This window comes from Lissotriton helveticus, chromosome 9 (assembly GCF_964261635.1).
Source record: "Lissotriton helveticus chromosome 9, aLisHel1.1, whole genome shotgun sequence".
NCBI lineage: Eukaryota > Metazoa > Chordata > Amphibia > Caudata > Salamandridae > Lissotriton > Lissotriton helveticus.
This window is the reverse complement of record NC_136070.1, coordinates 1,172,666,021-1,172,689,815: the sequence shown is the minus strand read 5'-3', so window position 1 is coordinate 1,172,689,815 and position 23,795 is coordinate 1,172,666,021. Positions and strand designations below refer to the sequence as shown.

Here is a 23,795-nt window from a genome sequence, read left to right as displayed (position 1 = left end):
TTTTGCCCGCCCTCCATGGGTCTTCCACCTTCTCCAGTCAGTGTGGTCAAAAGCCTTGGTGTTACAATTAGCAGCGACCTTACTCTGAAGACTCAGATCAACTCAGTAGTCTCTTCTTGCTTCTTCCACTTACGCAGGATCCGGAAAATTTGCAGATTTCTTTCCTTTGAGGCCCTTATTCAAGTCACCCTGGCCTTAGTTATGTCACGCATTGATTATGCTAATTCACTCTATGCCGGAATCCCCGCCTATCAGCTACAGCGGCTTCAACTGGTGCAGAACCAAGCAGCCAGACTTGTGTACGGTCAACCCAGATCGCACCATGTAAAAGAGCCTTCATTGGCTCCCAGTTGCCCAGCGAGGTCTCTGACTCTTTTCAAACTGGGCTGTCTGATCCACAGAGCCCTGTCATCCCACGGGCCAGTTTTCATCGCCAATAGAATTCAGTGCTATGTTCCCCTCTGTGCCCTTCGCTCTGCTAGCTCCAATCTCCTGAACACGCATTCTTTTGAACGGAAAAAACATGGTGGACTTTGCATTCCTGGCACCTCAGTTCTGGAACACTCCACCCCCCGAACTACACCAAATCCTTTCCTACTCCATGTTCAGGAAATCCCTCAAGACGTGGCTCTTCTCCCAGGCCTACGATTAATGGCCTTTCTGCTGCACATGTTCACGCAACCTCCACAAAGCGCCAAGAAACCACTGGTGAACGCGCGCTCTACAAATTCCATTTATCATATCATTATGTGGAGAATGCTTAGTCGAATCACCACACTTTTTCCTTTTCTGACAGGTTAGGCCACGTATCAATGAGCAGTGCAGGGCTGCATTATACCCTCCCCCCATGCTTGCACCATCCATGTGGAGTCACTGCTGTGCTGGTGCGGTCACAGCCTATTGCCACCTCACTCAGAGTCCCTGTTACGCAAATAACAGGGATTGGAGTGCAGTAAACAAAATAAAATATGCTCAGTCCCAAAATGACAGACACTAGTCTACTTCATCACAAGCAGCAGGCTTGTTCAGGCTGCTAATCCCTGTTTTTTTCTGGCACTGGAGAGAGACTATTTGATTCGGTGTTGTGTCCAGATGTAGGCTTGCCAAGGGAGAGTGTTGTAAGTGATCAGATCAAAGTCACAGAGTGAGTAAAGGGGATAAAAACAGATACAAAATTAGAGATGTTCTGAGCAGCATGCCCATATTTATGTTTAGCCTGAGGAGCCCATAATCCTTAAAATGTGATTGGTAGTAGTGATGTGTATTAAAATTGTAACTTGCTTGTTAAGTCATTGATGCACTATCCTGTTGATAATAATTATTAAATGTAAGGTCTTTCTTTCTAACATATGTGAACACATTTTCCACCCTGTATAATTTCTAGTAGGCTTTTTCGTCAATTTCACTTACCTTCATTAGCTTCACCATCAGTCAAGAGGATGATCATCGAAGCGCTTTTTTCAGGTACCAGCTGACGTTCGTGAGCTTCATTTAGCATTTCTATCGCCTTGAGTAAGGGATCATTTATGTTCGTCGCTGCAGAGAAAAAAGTATTTAGATTCTGTGGAAATCATTATACTGATAATACCTTGAGCTCCACGCTTGCACCCACAATGCTTTCTCATACGAAGAGCACTTCAGGTGAGACATAGAACCTAAATATCCTGCAGAGGTTACATATAATGAACGTAAAGCATGTGACATTCAGAAGAGCCAATAAGATTATTACTTATTTGTTTCTTAAAATATTTATTCAATATATCACAGCCACTACCAAATCGCTCTTGAGATACTTTTTCATTGTCCTTTGGGTACCTGTGCTTTCATTTTAAGTTTTATCATTACATCACATCTGACTCTTAAGACATATGTGGCACCTTCCGGTCCTGCTCAAGTGCCTCTCCTTTTCTGACGAAAAATGTGCTAGAACCATACAGCTTCACTTCAGAACACTTATGCTCCCAGATGCTGATAGAGATTATAATCTAACAGACCATCGCTCCAAAACCAAAACAAGAATTAAGCAGATTTTCCTAATCTCCTAATTTCAAGATCACAACTCTGTGCCACTGCATTACCTTTTCAGAATTACTGTACAGCTACTTCACAACTTGCCGCTGCATTTACTTATTTTTTGTTTCATAATTCTTTATTGGAAGATTAAAACTAAGCAGTGTATATGGGAAGGAAGGATGGAGAACATAAGGTACCATATGTGAAATAGTAATGCTATATGAAACAAACGCAGGGCCAGATGAAGCAGAGTGCTAGGTGCATAATATGTGGTGTTCCTGTGAGGCAGGGGCCCTTGAAATATAAAGAAGCGCTATATGAATGAAGACACACAAGTCCTCCTCTGTACACAGAATGGTCAGTAGGGTGGGGGAGGGGGAGAAAAATATAACATGACCAAAAAACAATTAGAGGAAAAGCAAACAGGTGATCTATACTCGCATTCACACGCCTGGGGGTTGTGGGGAGAGAGAGAATGGGAGTGTTTAAGAAAAGAAGAGGGAAGAGAGGAAAACGATGAGAGACAAAGAAGAAGAAAGATGTAGAAAAGGTAACAGTGGAAGAGGAAAGTGGGGAAGTAGGCATGCACCCACAAGTGTCATGACCAGATGGAATCTCAAGGGCAGTGTCAGTGTGATATAATATTTGGTCATTCTTTAGGGGACAAGGACAATCTTAATTAAGGGCTAATGGGCTTCATCCCAGAGAAAAGAAGCCCAGGTGAGGAGGAAGGTCTCTATCTTATCCTGTAGGTTATATATGACCCACTCATAGGAAGCTGTCTAGTACATTGTCAAGATCCATTCATCATAGGAGGTGAGGGTTGTGGGTACGCCAATGGTGGAGAATTCAGATTTTAGCCATGGCTAAAGCCATATGTAATAGATGGCCCTGAAGGTGACAAATATCCAGAGAGGTCGCATGATCAAGAAGAAGGATCAGGTGGTGAGGCATGGGTGACATGATCAGTGGGTCTTGCTCAGTATGGTGCCAACTGCCTCCAAAGAAGTTTCTACCCAATGGCAATCACAGAGGACATGTATCAGGTTGCATCGGTTGTGGGAACAGCAGCAGCAATAGCATGAGGTACGACGTCCACTCCCATGGTTTTATGGTAGCCCAGTGCTAGTCATGCAGTGACTAAAAGAGACAGAACATCAATCATGTCTCCGGGCTGCATGATCCAATGCCTCCAGAAGATCCTACCAATCCTCCGTTCATATTCTTTTTGATGTCTGGTTTTCCATGTGATATGGAGTCTATTTAGAAGGGGCAGAGAGAAAAGATGATGGCTCAAGAGGCTACAGAGGGCAGACTTCACCCCGCAGGGGTGACGACCCGTTCTAAGGTAGGCGACTAGAGAAGAGGGCTGAAGGACCCAGGTTTGTGCACCCAGGCAACAATTGCCAGAACTGATGAGATGTGAGACCAAATTCTTTGCAGAGTGCCAAAAAGAACTTATAGGCACCTGGTTGGAGGACTTGATGGAGGCTGTAGATGTCTGCAGAATGCCACGCCTCCCAGTCCAACATCTCTCCACCTACACGCATGCCAGGGTGACCCCATAAAGGTCCATGTTGGTGAAGAAGAGGATCCACCACGAAGTGCTGGGGGGCCCTTTGATTTTAACTTGGCTTGCTGCATTAGATTGGTGGAGCTCAGCAGAGGTGTGCCACTCTTGTAGAGTGAATGCAGTCACTGGGTGCAACTCAGTAGGATGCGCTCCACCACTGCAGTGGATCCTGAGTCCGGGAAGCATGTAAGCGAGTTGTGCCAAGTACTGCTGTACTGGTGGTCACTCATGACACGTGTAGTGCCTTGCTTTTGTCCCGGTTAACCCTATACCCTGAGAGCACACCAAAGGCAGAGAGGATGTAAAAAAGGTCCGGTAGGAAATTAGGGAGATCTGAGAGAGTAAGCAATATGTCATTGCCATAAAGATGAATGGTGGACAGTCCACCGGGGATGGTAATACCAGTGAGGTGCAGGGATTAGCATAGAGTGGCAGCACGGGCAAAAAGGAACAGCAAAGGGGACAGAGGGCAGGTGGGCCCCACCAGACTGGGAATGGGTCTGAGAGAAAGCCCCCACAGTTAACTTATGCAGCAGGGGAATCGTAGAGCTATAGAATTTTGGTTATAAAGTCCTGCCCCAGACCAAACCGTCCGAGGGTCACAAAGAGGTATTCCCACTAAATCCTATCAAGTGCCTTCAAAGCATCCGGTGAAAGGGCAAGGGCATCATCCTGTAGGTCATAGCCCGACCCCAGGGCATGAGCAGGTGTGCAAAGGTGATTTCTGAAGGAGCGACCAGGAACTAGCCCTACCTGTGTATGGTGGATAAAGGACAGGATTACTGCTTGGAGGTGAGCCTTTAACAAAACATCCAGCATCCTGTTATCACAGTTAAGCAGGGAGATGGGCCTGTAGCTCCCGCACAGTAGGGGGTCTTTCCCCAGCATAGGAAGGAACGCTATTACTCCCCATTTGAGATGGAGCCGAGGGAATCTGTTTGATCGGCCTCTCAAAAGGCCTCATAGAGGGAGTCCACCACATTCTCGCCCGCCCACTTATAAAACTGCAGTGTTTGAAATGGGTGCATTTCTTATGAGCTGGACCCGGATAGTTGCTTTAGTGGCCATCCATAAGACTCAGTGGGAAGCGACAAACCCCCTTTTATGTTCCAGATAAATGTTTTTCTCTTGCTTTAAATTTTGTTGATGTACACGATCTACAGGATCTAATACTGAAATGGTTTGTAGACATCTTATATGATAATTAGCTTTCCTAGTAGGATTTGTATTTTAAAGCACAGTGTTGTCAAGCGGGTGGTGACAGTCACCTGTACATGTGTGTGTAAAAATATTGCATTGTTTTATATTTGTGTGTGTTTCAGGATTGTTCAAGTGTTCAGAATCATTTAGTGACTGGGGTAAGCATTTTTTGTGCACAAACAAGAGCCCTGATTTACTTCTGCATTTTGATTGCAGTGTAAATATTATTGCTCAAAACATAATTTTACTTTGAAAATACCTATATATTTCCAGATCGTATTAACGAGCAGTGTCTTTACAAAAGCTTCCAACATTAACAACTCATTATCACGTATATTGCAACTGTGATAATTGTTCTATTCTTTGCATACCTCTTTTTTGGTGCTAGTCCTTAATTTCTCACCCATATAAACCAAGAGAGTCAAGCAGGCAGAGGAGGATGCATTTTCTTTACGGCTAAAGTATCCAATGTCTTTGTCACTCAGAATACCAAACCTCTTGCATACAGGGACGTAACTTCCATTGGGGCAGCAGGGGCAGTGGCACCAGGGCCCAGAGCCCTGACGGTCCACTGAACTCTGATTATTGATGTATTTTGCTATTCATACAGTGGCCATCTAATTTCCTTCCATGCACTAGCGCTCACAACACGCTGGCTACACACGTGGGGGCAGATTTACAATAACTGGTGCATCCCGAGGGACGCAGCTCCAGCAATGCTTTTGGGGACCCTATCTGGACAATGCTGCGTCAAGCCTTACGCCTGCTTCAAGCAGGCGTAGGGTTTTGACGCAGCATTGGCCTAAAAGTGACTGAGTGAGATCTTGTAGATTTCACTCAGCCACTTTTAGGAGGCGTTCCTGCGCGCCCCCCCCCCCCAACCCCCCGCGGCAGAATGCCTCCTTGTGGCGCAGGGCTTTACAACGTGACGCATCTCGCAGATGCGTCACGTTGTTGATACCCCGCACAATGGCGCATCTTTTGCGCCGCCGCGACGCCACAAAAGTGGTGCAAAAGAGGCGCAAGGGGCTTGTAAATCTGCCCTCTGGTCACGTACGATATTATTTTGTTGTACACAAAATGACAAGAATATGGGGACAAGCGAGACACTCAGTCAAAGTTTTGTTCACAGTCAGCTTCTTTCAATTTGTGCAGATGTAGAATAGAAATCAAGATACCACTATTTTATATCATATATGATATTGGTGGATACATAAGGGGGCATAATATCAAGAACGGCGTTGAAATGATCGCCGCTTTAGCTGCAGTAAACTGCCGCTAAATCAGCGATAATGGGCTTGATAATATGCCCTCGTGAATTCCCATAGAAGGCCAGGTTCTGGTGTGCTGGATGAGTCTATGATTAGGCGGGAGTTGTATCAATGTAAGTATTTGATTTTTATGGTTGTAGCAGTGACTCTGCTGTGCATAGCCTCATTTTAGCTGCAAAAAGAACCCCCGTCATTTGAAATATGGAGAGGCAGATTTTATGCCATATGCAATCTACAATCACCACTGGGTATGGGTTCCCACGCAGTAAGGCCAAACCCTGCCTTAACTATTAGTATCACACGAAATGCCAATACTGCCAAATAACTTCAATGTACTATTTTGTGTCTTGCATCTGAATTTAAACTAAATGCAACGTAGACTTTTTCCATAGAATTAATCCATTAAAGATTTGTTTTTTATTTACAAATATTTCTCTTTTTCATATTTTTCAAACCAACATATTTTTCTTTACAAAACCATTTTTTAAAGCACAAAACAAAAACAACACATGGACATTGGTTGTGAAACAATTTCCTTTCATACTTCATTCATACTGGGGGACATGATCCATCATACTCAACAAACACTCAGCCAATTATCAGTCTAAAAGATCATACAGTTTATACAATTTATATACACTTTGTTCTATAAAGCCATAGATTCTCAGTTATAATTTGACTTTCTATTTTCAGAGAGAATACATTCAAAATATCTTGTGGCTTCCACGTGTGAAACGTGATCTGTAAGGGTCTACGCGTTTCGAATTCCTAAATTCTGGAATTCTCTTCAGGACCGTAGGCTGTAAATGACAAACAGGGGACCTGTATTAATATGGGTTCTGTCGAAACTGCCTTTAGTTCAACACCCATTTCTTTGTATCTTACCTCTCTAAGTTGCAGCTAGTTGTGCCTCAGTGAATTCATCATAATCCGCGGAGCGGGACCACCTATGTGACATATACATGGACTTTGTTTTAATCAGATAGTCTAAAGCACCTCTCAGATTTATATGTACATGCATGAAATCATACTCACTGTTGCAAATGTGTCTTGTTTATTCTGTTTCTGAAAGAGATTGTATATCACCTGTTAGCGGTGTACTCAGGGGGTTAAGATACAAAGAAATGGGTGTTGAACTAAAGGCAGTTTCGACAGAACCCATATTAATACAGGTCCCCTGTTTGTCATTTACAGCCTACGGTCCTGAAGAGAATTCCAGAATTTAGGAATTCGAAACGCGTAGACCCTTACAGATCACGTTTCACACGTGGAAGCCACAAGATATTTTGAATGTATTCTCTCTGAAAATAGAAAGTCAAATTATAACTGAGAATCTATGGCTTTATAGAACAAAGTGTATATAAATTGTATAAACTGTATGATCTTTTAGACTGATAATTGGCTGAGTGTTTGTTGAGTATGATGGATCATGTCCCCCAGTATGAATGAAGTATGAAAGGAAATTGTTTCACAATCAATGTCCATGTGTTGTTTTTGTTTTGTGCTTTAAAAAATGGTTTTGTAAAGAAAAATATGTTGGTTTGAAAAATATGAAAAAGAGAAATATTTGTAAATAAAAAACAAATCTTTAATGGATTAATTCTATGGAAAAAGTCTACGTTGCATTTAGTTTAAATTCAGATGCAAGACACAAAATAGTACATTGAAGTTATTTGGCAGTATTGGCATTTCGTGTGATACTAATATGCAATCTACAGCAGAGTCTGTACGCCCTTAAAGGGCTGCAAAAACGTAGACTTGGTATAGAAATCTGGGGCACAATGCTAGACCATGTAGGATGAAGTGACAGTATACATACTGCAGAAGAAAATTGTTTTTTCTTACTATATTTTAACCTGTTTGTATCCTATTATGTTCACGCAGAATGAATGAATTCTACATCATGTGAACTTTATGTATTAATGCTGGAATGCTATTTGGATGTTTTTTTTCAGAATCTGCTCCAAATATTATCTTTAATTCTAAATTCTGTATATGTATGCCATTTATTGACTTAACAAAAAAAATAAACATAGAAAATGTGGGTTTTCTGGTGTTTCTGGATCACAAGAGCAGTTTTAACAGCTGAGGATGCTAACCCAGTGAATATAAAGGTGCAGGCGGATAGGGGCTGCAGACCAAAGGACAGAGCAGCCTCTACCTGACCCTCCATCATCATGGAGGAGAGGTCAATGCCCCCCTCAGAGTCTCTTCAACTTCTACCCCATCCCAAAAGCCCTCCCTGATCCACGATCCAAAACCAACCAACCTCAACAAGTCCCCTCTCATATATTGACCACTTGCACAGAGCAGGCGTTCAGTATTCTGTTAAAGTATCCAGAATGACTAAAACCTGTTGTGAAGGACAGAGTAATTCTGGGCACAGAAGGTTAATCCCCAATATTGGAACTTTAACCCCAGACTGAATATATCCTCACGGAAATAACAGGGACCTTCTAATGAGGGTCTAAGTGAGTTATTCAGTACTCTCCTATTAAAAAGGCTCAAGCCACAGACAAGGGCCTGTAATTAGGAGATGGCTTTTAGCGATCAATGTGGCAAAAGAGCAATCCATTTACTAAAGGATTAATGTTTAAACTGAAACAAGAATGCAACAGACCGAAAGCATTAGAATTCTGAAGCAGGTTTATTTTTTTAACAGCTGTTGTTGACTCTTCTAAATGGAGCTCCCTTCTAAAGCTCCCCACATTCCAATATTGTAATGAGATTTACATTAAATATCCATATCAGTATACTATTGCCACATGCCCTAATAAGCTGCAGAATTTTAAAACAATTCCTGGAGTTGAGCTTTTCATTAAACTATCCAAATCTAGTTATTTATACCATTAATCTATAATCTAAAACACCTACAGAGTATGTGTAATTTAGTTTGATATCAGATTTCAGAATGGTACTCCTCTGGCATATGCTGAGTAAGCCTTATATTCACTTTCTCTATTTTGTTAAACTTTCTTGTTTCTGTTTCTTTATGGGCATCTCCCTCAGAAAACGAGTATTCTTCATTCAAGGCACATTTTTAAATGAGTGTGCTTGGTTTTCTATCTATTTTACAAATATGTAACATAACTCATCTAATCTGCAGCATTTATGTGTCTATCAAAGGTGCAATATGTAATTCAGATTTCTAACATCTATCACCATTGCCTTGTTGTATATGTCTAGTTTTATGGCATCAACGTTTCTTACTTGTAACAGTTATTCTCTCTTCCGCATCCCGACTACACCAGCCCAGGATTTCCACAGACCAGGATTTCCACAGAATTCGCCACTCCCCTATCCCAACTCAGCCCCTCAACTATTCCTCAGACTAGTACCAACAATTTCACATTCGATCCCAGATCACCCCCTCAACTATTGTCTCGCCTTTGCAATGAAGCTAACTGAACATCATAAAAACTAAATATAAATATCTTAGTTTTTGGCTGGATGAAACTCATGAAGGATCATACGAAAGTACAGATCCCTTGAAAGGCTGCAGTCATGGCTATCGCTTAAAGTAGGCACCCGCTTATTAACCTCATACTCCTCTTGAATACATTGACAAAACTAGCTTGACGGTTCTTATTTTTTTAATTGGCTAGTATTAAATAGGTAATCATCTGTGCAGATAGTTTTGATTATTATGAAAGAAGTACACAGTGTAGATGAGTGTGATTCATCATGCTGCTAATTCTGTTTAAGGAAGATAGTTCTTGTGTTGGTCTCTGTGTGGTCCTGAACGAGGGCTGGGTGTTTGTACTCCCTCCCATGAGCTCATGCTACCCCTTCATCTCAACATGGCTGTCAAAGAAGAAGTTCTTGTTATAGTGGATCACTGTCAATCCATAAAAGGACAGCAATATTATGAAGCATCTTTTAGCTTGTCTCATTTTCTACTTTATTCCCTTAAAAGCTATCTGTTTCTCCTGCACTAAATGTGCACAGTCAAGCCAGATTAATAGTCTTGATGTAATGTAGATGAGCGGTACATTTTTCCTTATGTATTGAAGTAACTCACTTAATTCTTATAGTTCTGCATCTGTGAGTGGTTACAAATGAGACATCATCACAGAAGTTCTATGATCAAGATACTTCTTCCCTCGCTATTGTAAACTTTGGTGAGTTTACTTTCACACAAGTCACATAACCCACCTATGGTAGTGATTTCCTTTCAGACAGGCCCAAGGCTGTTGTATTGCTTCATAGGGAGGTTATGAGTTTTTGGACGCTAAGGGGTTTTTGAGTGGCATGAGTAATTTTTAAGTTTAGGGTGTATATCAGTTTTTGTATGGTAAGGGGATTTTAGGGTTTACGGTGGGTATGGGTCTTTGGTTGGCCAGGGTATTTTTAGGATTTAGAATTTAGGGTGGGTATGGGTTTTTGGGTGGTAAGGGGTTTGTATGGTTTAGGATGGTTATAAGCTATTGGGTGCTAAAGGCTTTAAGGATTTAGGGTTTAGTGTGGACATGGGTTTTTGGGTGTTATAGGTTTTTAGTGTCTAGGGTGGGTATGGGTTTTCGGGTCATAGGGTCTCTACATGTGTATGTGTGTGTGTGTGTGAAATGCTGGAGTGGGGTTTTCAATATATGAAATAAAATATTTTTTCACAGACTTGCGGTCTGCTCCTGTTTGTGTCGGCTGACACGCATTCACGGCGGACTGAGTCTTGGATATATACAGATCCCAGAAACGCTGCCCTGATAGCAAACGCCCAGGGGGCTGGGACTCATTACATATGGGGTAGCTTCAGAGACTAATGAACTTTGCCACTGACAAAGAGAGCCTGGGCTCTTGAAACGCGTTGGCAGCATTCTTGTGAGGACACCAGTGTTGAAAACCTGTCAGCAAGCTGAAAAATTAAGGATTTGTTCGTGTGTGGCTGTTCCCCGAAAGGGTTCCTGCAACAGTTTTGGATTTGATGTAACGGCCGTCCCAGTCGTGGGGATGCAGCCTGCTGCTTTGAGGCAGAACCGAGGAGGACACCGTCAGAGGACTACCATGGACACGAAACGTGCTGGGGCTCTGCAGGGGTGTCCCATCACACTCCGTTTTCAGCTGAGAAGCAGGGCAGGCAGACAACAGAGATGTACTTTCACACCCACTGTGGTTTTTATTCAGCATTACCTCAAGCAAAAAGCCCCTCTTCCAGAATATAGGACTACAGATGCCAGAAACGCCGCCCTGATAGCACACGCCCAGGGGGCGGGGACTCATTACATATGGGGTAGCTTCAGAGACTAATGAACTTTGCAACTGACGAAGAGAGCCTGGGCTCTCGAAACGCGCTTGGCAGTATTCTTGTGAGGACACCAGTGTTGAAAACCTGTCAGCAAGCTGAAAAATAAAGGATTTGTTCGTGTGTGGCTGTTCCCCCAAAGGGTTCCTGCAACAGTTTTGGATTTGATGTAACGGCCGTCCCAGTCGTGGGGATGCAGCTTGCTGCTTTGAGGCAGAACCGAGGTTGACACCGTAAGAGGACTACCATGGACACGAAACGTTCTGGGGCTCGGCAGGGGTGTCCCATCACACTCCGTTTTCGGCTGAGAAGCAGGCCAGGCAGACAACAGAGATGTACTGTCACACCCACTGTGGTTTTTGTTCAGCATTACCTCAAGTAAAAAGCCCCTCTTCCAGAACATAGGACTACAGATCCCAGAAACGCTGCCCTGATAGCACACGCCCAGGGGGCGGGGACTCATTACATATGGGGTAGCTTCAGAGACTAATGAACTTTGCCACTGACGAAGAGAGCCTGGGATCTCGAAACGCGTTTGGCAGCATTCTTGTGAGGACACCAGTGTTGAAAACCTGCCAGCAAGCTGAAAAATAAAGGATTTGTTCGTGTGTGGCTGTTCCCCGAAAGGGTTCCTGCAACAGTTTTGGATTTGATGTAACGGCCGTTCCAGTCGTGGGGATGTAGCCTGCTGCTTTGAGGCAGAACCGAGGTTGACACCATAAGAGGACTACCATGGACATGAAACGTGCTGGGGCTCTGCAGGGGTGTCCCATCATACTCCGTTTTCAGCTGAGAAGCAGGGCAGGCAGACAACAGAGATGTACTTTCACACCCACTGTGGTTTTTATTGAGCATTACCTCAAGCAAAAAGAACCTCTTCCAGAATATAGGACTACAGATCCCAGAAACGCCGCCCTGATAGCACACGCCCAGGGGGCGGGGACTCATTACATATGGGGTAGCTTCAGAGACTGATGAACTTTGCCACTGACGAAGAGAGCCTGGGGTCTCAAAACGCGTTTGGCAGCATTCTTGTGAGGACACCAGTGTTGAAACCCTGCCAGCAAGCTGAAAAATAAAGGATTTGTTTGTGTGTGGCTGTTCCCCGAAAGGGTTCCTGCAACAGTTTTGGATTTATATATATATATATATTCACTGAAATAACCATAGGTTTCAGGCCTTATATAGTTCGGAATTAGTATTTAAAAAACCTTTGAAATTCACTGAAAAAACCATAGGTTTCAGGCCTTATATAGTTAGGAATTAGCATTTAAAAAACCTTTAAAATTCACTCAAAAAACTATAAGTTTTAGGGGTGTTATAGTTAGCTGGACATTTCACTCATACAAAACCATTGAAATTGCTCCTATATAGTTATTTGTACTAACTATATTTCGCGCACACGCAATCCACTGCTGATGATGTCACATATTACATCATTCATGACATGGTCAGTGACATCACTGATGACATCACAAATGACATCACTGATGACATCACTGATGACATCATCCACGTGACAATCACATACACCTTTTCATACACTAGTAAAATCTTTCATCACTCTTTGTAAAATACAGAGTATCATATTTGAATCCATTGTTACAGCAATACAAGTATCTAAAAACCCACTCAGTGATTCATAGATGTATACACACATCTAATCACTTACCAGTAGATTCACTCATACATGCTGTCAATGAACAATAGAACACTATCAAAAATACTTATACACCTAAATCGACATTACACACCAGCACACATCCTATACATATGAAGTCATCCTACTCACTTATGCAAACAATGGATCATACTTACATATTTACTTAGCTACACACTTATACAAACACAACTTCATATATTCATTTAGATAGTAAGTCATACTTAGTGAATTATAAAATCATTATTACAAGTATAAAGTTATCCATACAGTCACTCACACAATCATTGAGTCTTATGTATACTTATTAATATACAACAACTGGCACATACACTGCCTTTTATTTTTCTAGTTTGTTGGACATGTACCATTGAGAAATATATTTGCTCATCACCACACCCATAAAGATATTCACTCACCCAAACAACTGTTAGAACATGTAGTTTTAACTTCATATATCTAGTGAATCAACTATTCACACATCTTTGGGCAGTCACACCCCCCCACCGAACCACACACACATTCACTCTCCCATACAAATACTCAGTTAACAAATCAATAACTAATACATACTTTCACATAGCTAGTAACCAACTGGAGAACCAGTTTACACAACAACTGACAAAGTGATACAGATATTCGAACAGTTTAGTCACTATCCACTATATTTAGTGAGACACTATAAATTGGTCAAGTAAACAGTCAATTACACTGCTACTAAATCCTCCATCCAAATATTTATTTTTATATATCCACTCATTCTTCAATGCAAATTGCTATATATATAATGCATATATAAATAACGGAGCAAACCACATTCACTGGATGATGTCATCAGTGATGTCATTTGAGATGTCATCAGTGATGTCACTGACCATGTCATGAATGATGTAATATGTGACATCATCAGCAGTGGATTGCGGTGCGCGAAATATAGTTAGTACAACTAACTATATAGGAGCAATTTCAATGGTTTTGTATGAGTGAAATGTCCAGCTAACTATAAAACCCCTAAAACTTATAGTTTTTTGAGTGAATTTTAAAGGTTTTTTAAATGCTAATTCCTAACTATATAAGGCCTGAAACCTATGTTTTTTTCAGTGAATACATATATGCATAAATGGTATTTACATGAAAGTTTTAAAAACACTAATAATAGCAAAGCTAAAAAGCCACCTCATTACAAACAGAATGGCTTTAACTTAAACGAAGGTGAGATCTATTGCATGTTCAATGCTTGTTTACTTTGGTTCAATCAAGAAGGCATTCAGATGTGTCACACATTTGCCATAAATTCTGAATGTTAGCACTCTAGTTGCTCATTATATCACTGTAGTAAAGCTACTGCTCACCAGGGAAGTCTGCTGCTAATCATACTTTCTATGGCAAAATGAACCACCTCATTTTGTTCCTTTTTAAATTAAATGTTTTCAGACTTACCACTTCATTCCAATCAAGATGGCTTCTGGTGTGCCATACGTTTGTCATAAGTAAGACTGTTAGCGCTCTAGTTGTTCTTTAGAACACTCTGGGACATTCTGTCATTGGGCTATACTTGGGCTACATCTGGGTGATTTTTGGGCTACATTTGGGCTCTTTTGTCTCTGGTGGCCATCTTGGGAGACTGCATGTCAGAATTTTTTAATGAAATAGAAGAGGATTTGGGAAGTCACTGAAAATATGCCCTAATTTTTCTTTCTGCAGCACTAATCATACTTTCTAGGGCAAAATATACCCCCTCATTTTGTGCCTTTTTAAATTAAATGTTTTAAGAGTTACCACTTTATTCCAATCAAGTTGGCTTCAGGTGTGCCATACCTTTATAATAAGTAGGACTGTTAGCGCTCTAGTTGTTCTTTAGAACACTCTAGGAGGCTGCAGTAGAACACAAAGGAATCAACTGACAGTCTCTGTCCTTGTCGGATGTACATGTTTTACTGAGAATGTCAGACTTCTCACATGACTGAGAAAGATAATGTGAATTTACAGAAAATATGCTTTCAGTTTAGCTTATAGATCCCCTTCCAAACCACTGTGGGAAAAGCATGAGATAATAGTTTTCTTTCAAACATGATTCTTGATATCCCAGCAGAAGGCTTTTTCACATGGTAAAATCACCTTAGAACACACCACAATTCCTAAAATGAGTATGGTACCATCAACAAATGATTTATAATGTAACTAAAGTCCTAAAACCCTCTATTAACTACAATGATTTTTAATGAGGTGCTATCATGTATATTGGTCCCAAGATGGCTGCCAACACTTCTTGGATGCAGTGCTGACAGCCAATCAGATCTGACGATGAGATGTGTGGTTAGGCGCCACCCCAGATATATATGTGTTTTTGAAGTTAATTTTCATAAAAACCAATGGAGCAATGTTCACCAAATATAGCAAAGGCACTTCTGCGTACCAGTCCCTACAATTTTGCCAAGTTTGGTGCAATTCCGTTCAGCAGTTTGGGCTGTAGCCTTGTCAGAACGTCCTATGGAAATTAACATGGGGAAAACACCTTTTGGGACCCCCTCTTTTTTCTAAGCCCCCACTTCACGAATCTCCCCGAAACTTTCAGGGAAGGAGCGCAGCGGAGCTGGCCAAAATTTTGGAAAACTAAACACAAATTCCTCAACCGGCGCCAAAGTTATTCCCAATAGAATGATGCGGATTTCCTATGGTAGCTAGGTCCTAACTATATATACCTACTGGCTATCACCAGTAGGTAATATATAGATATATATATATATATATATATATATATATATATATATATATATATATATATATATATATATATATATATATTCACTGAAAAAACCATAGGTTATAGACCATATATAGTTAGGAATTAGCATTTACAAAACCTTGAAAATTCACTGAAAAAACCATAGGTTATAGACCATATATAGTTAGGAATTAGCATTTACAAAACCTTGAAAATTCACTGAAAAAACCATAGGTTATAGACCATATATCGTTAGGAATTAGCATTTAAAAAACCTTATTTTACCCACACAAAACCATTGAAATTCCATATATAGTTAGTTGCACTAACTATATATCGCGCACCCGCAATCCACTGCTGATGATGTCACATATTACATCATTCATGACATGGTCAGTGACATCACTGATGACATCACTGATGACATCTCAAATGACATCACTGATGACATGACTGATAACAACATCCAGTGATTTTTTGTTTCTGTAAAGTTTAAATATGTCTTACATATTGAAGATTGAGTGGATGTGTAAGTGTCTGGACGAAGGATTTAGTAGGTGCATGACTAACTGTATGAGTGAGTGATTAAATGTGTCTCACTGAGTGCATGGGTTAGTGACTAAACTGTCTTAATTTGTGCATCATTATGTCTGTTGTTCTGTAAACTGCTGCATGTGTTGATCAGTAGCTGTATGAGTAACTATATGGGTTATTGATTGATTGCCCAAGTATTTGTATGGGAGACTGAGTGTGTGTGTGGCTGGCTGGGAGGTGTGTGACTCTGTGCAGATCAATGTGTACTTGTATCAATGATTGTATAAGAAGGTAAGTATGTGTTAGTATATGTTTGAAAATGTAAGGTGCTCTATGTTTAACTGTATAGACAAGAAAATGGAAGTGTCATTGATTCTTTACATGACTGACTAGGTGAGTGAGTAACTCCATGGATGAGTGGCAGACTGTGAGTGTCTGTATAGGTGTATGAGTGCATATGATAGTGTTGTAAAGATGAGTGATTGTATGTATGAATGATTGTATGGGTGAATGAGTGAAGGTGTGAGTAGACGTAGGAATCAGTGAGTGCGTATGTAGTAACTAGTATTGGTGTGTCAATGGTTTCAAAAATTATACTCTGTATTTAACACTGGGTGAAACAGAGGTTATATTAAAATGTGAGGAGATGCATTGTATTGTCACATGAATGATATCATCAGTGATGTGGTCATTGCTGTCAAATGAGATGTCATCAGTGATGTCATCAGTGATGTCATTTGAGATGTCATCAGTGATGTCATCAGTGATGTCACTGACCATGTCATGAATGATGTAATATGTGACATCATCAGCAGTGGATTGCGGGTGCGCGATATATAGTTAGTGCAACTAACTATATATGGAATTTCAATGGTTTTGTGTGGGTAAAATAAGGTTTTTTAAATGCTAATTCCTAACGATATATGGTCTATAACCTATGGTTTTTTCAGTGAATTTTCAAGGTTTTGTAAATGCTAATTCCTAACTATATATGGTCTATAACCTATGGTTTTTTCAGTGAATTTTCAAGGTTTTGTAAATGCTAATTCCTAACTATATATGGTCTATAACCTATGGTTTTTTCAGTGAATTTCAATGGTTTTTTAATAGCAAATATCATAAGCTGTTGAATGTCAAGTACGTGGTAAGTAAAAACATTTTCGTGTTTATGCACACTGATCTGCTTTGAATGCTGCCCCCCCCCTCATTTCTATTAGGAGTACTCTCTCTTTGCAGATAGTGAAAGGTAGTTAACGCAGGCCTTTGCCCCCGTTGTAATACGTCGTGCCTGCTTCTCTCTCCATTTGATTGATTGTTATCCAAGCATTTACTGGTTTAGAATTGGTTCTCTTTGGTTCATTCTCTATTTACAAACAAACACAGAGTCGCAATACTCTGTTTAGTCTTTGCAGATAACGAAAAATCGTGTAAAAAAACAAAAGGAATCGAGCAAAATCAGTAGGCCACTAATGGGATCTCTTTTTGACCTCGCTAAAATAGAAACATTAGGAACAACCCCTCATGACAAATACGAAACTAGTGAGATGAACTGAACTCCACACAATGATGGCTGCAATACAGCTCGGCTCCGCCACCCACCCCGCCCAAAATAACGATAAAGAGCAGCTGCCATGATTGGTTGCGGAATGGCCACGACGGAGCTACGAAATGGTGGTGCTCTCATGCTAACCCCAGCTTCAGTCTGAAACATCCAGAAACACTGTAGACTACCAATTCGATCAGTTCCGGTAGCGCCCCAATGTAACCCGGTAGAGAAGAACTAGCCCTCCCCTCTTTGACTGATGGTTCTTGTTGCCTGTCCCTTCTGTTGTCATTTAACAGAACTATTTAGCCTGCTGAAAGGGGTTGTGTTCCGACCGCTGGTTGGTGGAGACATTTTGACTATATTCTGGACCTGAGTTGTCGCGTAATGCGTCATATGACGCGCCGCGTTAGCGCATCCGGAAGTCATCCGGGGCGCGACGCGCAGCTCGTAACGTAAGCATAACAAGTCATGTGACTTGTTAATAAAACTTTTCATTGGTTCATTTTACTTTTCTTATTCTAATGATGAAAGGCTTGGTCATATGACCTAAAAATTACGCTTTTTATTACTTCCGAACATTATTTTTTCTTAAATATATGTTATAATGTTCCAGGCTAATGTACTTTCCCGGAAAATTTACAACTGTCCTGCAAGTAAAATATATTCTTTTTTCGAGAAAAAGAGCGTTTCTTCGTCCCATGACGGAGCCGTTGAGCAAAAGAGGGTCGACCTGCTGTCTTAGTCGCCGATACGCCTGAATATGAGATTCTTATCGATCACTTTATGTTGCAGGAATAGAAAACACAACAGCCCTTGACCATTTATCTTTACTGCGTTCCTGCGTAATATACCTTTTACCCTTCATGTAATTGGTCTGCTTTATTTCACTTGCCTTTTAATGATTCTAAAACAGTGACTATTATTAACAACTTTACCAATGTATATACTACTACCATGTTTTCTTTTAAAAACCTTTATTGTGAAAATTTCATTATACAAATACGAGCCTATAACCACGTGGGCCGGCCACGGAGCAAACTGTAATCGTATATGATGAGTAGACATTTACACTGTAGAGGAACGTAAAGGGCGGGCCATTAGGTTGCAAGAACTAAGGTGTCTAACAGTTGCGGAATTGGTGGACGTACATTTTATAATTAAAATACGACAGGGCCAGTTACAATAAAATTATCTAGATATACATTTGCGGGCAAGTACCATGGGTGACGTTAATTCGAACTTTCAATAGTACAGTAATCAATAACACATCAGAACTTAATATCAATAGGGATGTCGAAATATTAAATCAATTCTCGTCCCCGCCCGCCATGTGCTTCAAAACTGCATACGTATCTCGTAATTTCAAGGTTCTGCAACCAGTACACAACAAGGAGTTACGAGTCCCATTTATTCCGGCGCCATTTTGGGCGAGGACGGGCAGGTCCAGGATATAGTCAAAATGTCTCTACCAACCATCGACTATGATGATGTTCATATGCTGTATTTATTAGAGTAACACTCATCTGTCCACATGAAATTAATTTGCCACAATCTAAACATGTCATTTTAATCTTTCCAAAGTTCTTCTAAATATTTGGGACCGTTTCCCTTGCCTCTGATGCTGTCAGTGCCACTTCTTTGATGAATGTACTGGCAGGTCGGGGGTTCTCCTCCAAATCTCTCTTTTATGCAGCACTATAATTAATTGGTGCCACCTCTCCATATGACGATGCATGGTATAGTTACCATAACTATATTTTTTTTCGGTTCCTCTGGAGAGTACATCGTGGCAGATGAAGCGTGTAACGTACCGGGCATTTAAATTTTTTTGCATGTAGAGGAAAGGAAAAAAAAATAGAGCGTCCGAGTTCTAAGGTGTCCCAGGGCCATTTTAGTGGACCAGGCCCAAATCCAAAGAACAGGCCGCCATTTTGAGAGTCCTGTTGCAGCCGCCTGTCGCTGTAGCATCAAGAGCAGCCGAAACTCAGCTGAATGGCAACTGAAACGGTAAAGGGGCGCCCCACTACAGCAGACGAGCCTCCACGTAGGAAGGCCCGTTCACGCCGCCTCCCCCCTCCCCTTCGGGCACCCCACGCCGTTATTCGGAGCAGTATTGTAGGATGGCCATACCAGTGCGGCAACTTGCTAGACATCACCTCGGTGGTAACCGAATCTCAGCGCCTTGTGGTGTCTTCTCTTCAGAAAATATTGTTGCGCTGCCTTTGGCCCCATTCGCACATCGGTCCGCTACTGACGCCATCTCACAGGCTAATGGGGCGCCCCACGCCGAGTTTCAGCATTGTAGGATGGCCACACCAGTACAGCAACTTGCTAGACATCACCTCGGTGCCATCCGGATCTTGGCATCTCAGCGCCTTGTGGTGTCTTCTAGTCAGAAAATATTGTTGCGCTGCCTTTGGCCCCATTCGCACATCGGTCCGCTACTGACACCATCTCACAGGCCAACAGGGCGCCCCACGCCGACTTTTACCATTGTAGGATGGCCACACCAGTGCCACAACTTGCTAGACACCACCTCGGTGCCATCCGGATCTTGGCATCTCAGCGCCTTGTGGTGTCTTCTATTCAGAAAATATTGTTGCGCTGCCTTTGGCCCCATTCGCACATTGGTCCGCTACTGACGCCATCTCACAGGCCAACGGGGCGCCCCACGCCGACTTTCAACATTGTAGGATGGCCACACCAGTGCGGCAACTTACTAGACACCACCTCGGTGCCATCCGGATCTTGGCGCGTTGTGCTGCCTTCGGCCTATTCGCACATCGGTCCGCTACTGACGCGAACTCACAGGCCAACGGGGCGCCCCACGCCGACTTTCAGCATTGTAGGATGGCCACACCAGTGCTGCAACTTGCTGGACACCACCTCGGTGCCATCCGGATCTTGGCGCGTTGTGTTGCCTTCGGCCTATTCGCACATCGGTCCGCTACTGACGCCGCCTCACGTGCCAACGTATTTTCTCCGCATTTTATACCCTATGCCGCATAACAGGTCATGTGACTTGTTTATAAAACTTTTCATTGGTTCATTTTACTTTTGGTTTCCTAATGATGGAAGGCTTGATCATATGACCTAAAAATAACACTTTTCATTGGATGAAAACTTTTTTTTTTTCCCAAACGATGAAAGCCCCACCTTGTTTCTGGATGTTTCAGACTGAAGCTGGCGTCACCATGAAAGCACCACCATCTCGTGGCTCCGTCGTGGTCATTCCGCGAGCAATCATGGCAGCCGCTCCCCACCAGAAGCCTGCAGGAGTCGGGGGCTCCCAAAACTTTTGATGAATCCTCAAGGCGGAGGGGACGCTTTCGAGAATGGGGTCCAAGACCTAGCAGACAAGCGTCCGATTTCCAAGGTGTCCCAGGGCCATTTCAGTGGACCAGGCCCAAAAAGGAAACAGCCTGCCGCCATTTTGAGAGTCCTGTGACAGCCGCCTATCGCTGCACCGCAAGAGTGGGCGCAACTCAGCTGAATTGCGGCTTTTGACACAGTGGACCAAAAGCGGACGGAATGGCAACTAAAACGGTAAAGGGGCGCCCCACTACAACAGACGAGACTCCACCTGGAGAGGCCCGTTCACGCCGCCTCCCCCCCCCCCCCCCGGGGCGCCCCATGCCGTTATTCAGAGCAGCATTGTAGGATACCAAAACCAGTGCGGCAACTTACTGGACATCACCTTGGTGCCATCGTTCTGATGCCTTGGAACTATTCGCACAACAGTTTGCTACTGATGACCCACCCCCCGCGACGCCCCACGCCGGATGCCGAAATCAGTGCGGCACCCAGGCAACATCACCTGGGTGCCGTCCAGAAATCTGGACGTTGTGCTGCGTTGGGACTATTCGCACAGCCGACCGCTACTTCATTGTTTTTCCCTAAAAATGTTTATATGTTATTACTGTTTTTGTTTTGTTGTATATATTTATAAGTTATTAAAGTTTTATAATCTTACTACTTTGTTGGAGTGCTATATATTTTTAATGTGACACATAATTGTAAAAACTTTGATGTACAAAGAGTCATCCCTGGAATCTTCCGCTTCAGGCTCGGTCCCCTCCCCAATCACAATACAGGATGGTTTTCAGATAATAGGAACGCGTGTGCTGTGACGGATCTCATCGAGTGTGGGCCTTGATCTACTATAACTCCTTTGAAGAGGGGTGATTCTTTACAGCTGGGGCCATAAACTACATCTGCAGGGCTAGCTGATAGCCTAGGACCGGCCTGGACAATCGGACACAGAGGAAAAGGAGTGTCAGAGGGTGCGGTAGTGAATAGGGCGAAAGGGAGGTGTCGGGCGGGCACAGGGTGTGATTCTCAGGGAAGAGCAGCGCAGATGGGGGGAGGTTTATTACCCATGCATAAGACAGAGAGCGGGGGTGACCACTGCCTGGGGGAGATGCTTGCGAGGGTGGGGAGCCATGCTAAGGATCAACAGCGTGCAGAGAGTGGGTCTGGTCAAGGCATCTAAAATGACTGCCGTGCACGACAAAAGTGTGGCATTTGAAAAAAGGCAAGATGGCGCAGACAATGTTTTTCAACACTTCCTGATTTCCTTCGAATCGAACGTTAACAGACGTTGGGGCATATTACCAAAGTTAAGCGATATTTATCCCTAACGATGCTTAGCAACGAATTTTTTACCGCTAAGCATCGTCAGAAATTATCGCAGATAAACCTTGCTATTATCAAGGTTTATCGCAAATACGATAAAAAACGACCGCAATGCATTAATATCGCGGAAAACTCAGCGATATTCATGCATTACCGAGCTAATGCTCTTAGCCATGTTATCCACCTCTCATTGGATAACATGGCTAAGAACTGCTCAGGGCAGGTGGTAGCTTTTGGAGATATTCGCGCTTATCGCGAATATTTCCAAAAGTTGGTAATAGGAGATAGCGATGTTAGCGACTGTTTCCAGTCGCTAACATCTTGGCATGCCCACTTTGCATGTCATTAGTGATAAATATCACTCACATGCAAAGTGGGGCCCAAGATGGTCGCTATCTCCTACTAGCGGTCGCTAACTGGTGTTAGCAACAGCTAGGTAATACAGAGATAATTTTATCTCCGCGAAGCGGAGCGCTGTTACAGATATATATCTTTTTTTGAACGTTAATTTCTCAAAATCCACTGAAGCACATATATTGAGACCTAGCAAAGGCATATCGAGCTACCAGTCCCTACAATTTTGCCAAGTTTCGTGCAAATCCATTCAGCCGTTCGATTATTATTATTATTATTTTTTTTGCCCCGCGGGGCCCTTTTAAAACCTCCACATCAAACCTAGAGGGTCAGGGAGGCTCTACTATGCCCCCTTATGGTCATTTGCCCCTTCGCTTTGGCCTCCTCTTGTCTCTCGATCCTACCGAGAGACAAGATGGCGGCCGCTACGGACTGTTTGGAATGTTTACAGACGCCGGAGAACCAATCAGCTTCGCTTCACAAAGCTCCGTAACGCGTAAAGTCCGCGAACCGGAGCGCTGCCTGGTCCGCTGTTACAGATATATATCTTTTTTTGAACGTTAATTTCTCAAAATCCACTGAAGCACATATATTGAGACCTAGCAAAGGCACATCGGGCTACCAGTCCCTACAATTTTGCCAAGTTTCGTGAAAATCCATTCAGCCGTTCGGCCTAAAAGTGAGGCCAACCGCCCTATGGAAAACTCAATGTTAAAAACACGTTTTGGGACCCCCCTTTTGTCTCGGCCCCCGCTTGACGAACCCCCCCCAAATTTCCAGGGGCTGCTCAGAAACAAAATGTGCCATTTTCCTTAAAATTTCAGCCAATTCCGTCCACAAACGCCAAAGTTATTAGACATAGAATTTTCAAAAAACCCATAGAGAAAAAATCCTAACTATATATACCTACTGGCGACCGCCAGTAGGTAATATATATATATATTCACTGAAAAAACCATAGGTTATAGGCCATATATAGTTAGGAATTAGCATTTAGAAAACCTTATTTTACTCACACAAAACCATTGAAATTCCATATATAGTT

The 23,795-nt window shown here is 42.4% G+C and overlaps 1 protein-coding gene across 1 annotated transcript in view; it reads right to left on the bottom strand.

Annotated features, from left to right (window-relative positions):
• Positions 1-23,795, bottom strand: part of LOC144783390 (inter-alpha-trypsin inhibitor heavy chain H3-like) — a 584,371-nt gene that overhangs the window by 409,860 nt on the left and 150,716 nt on the right. The window contains exon 10 of the mRNA XM_078662386.1: positions 1,411-1,536. Coding sequence (XP_078518512.1) covers positions 1,411-1,536 — 126 coding nt within the window. The remainder of the gene's footprint in view (positions 1-1,410; positions 1,537-23,795) is intronic.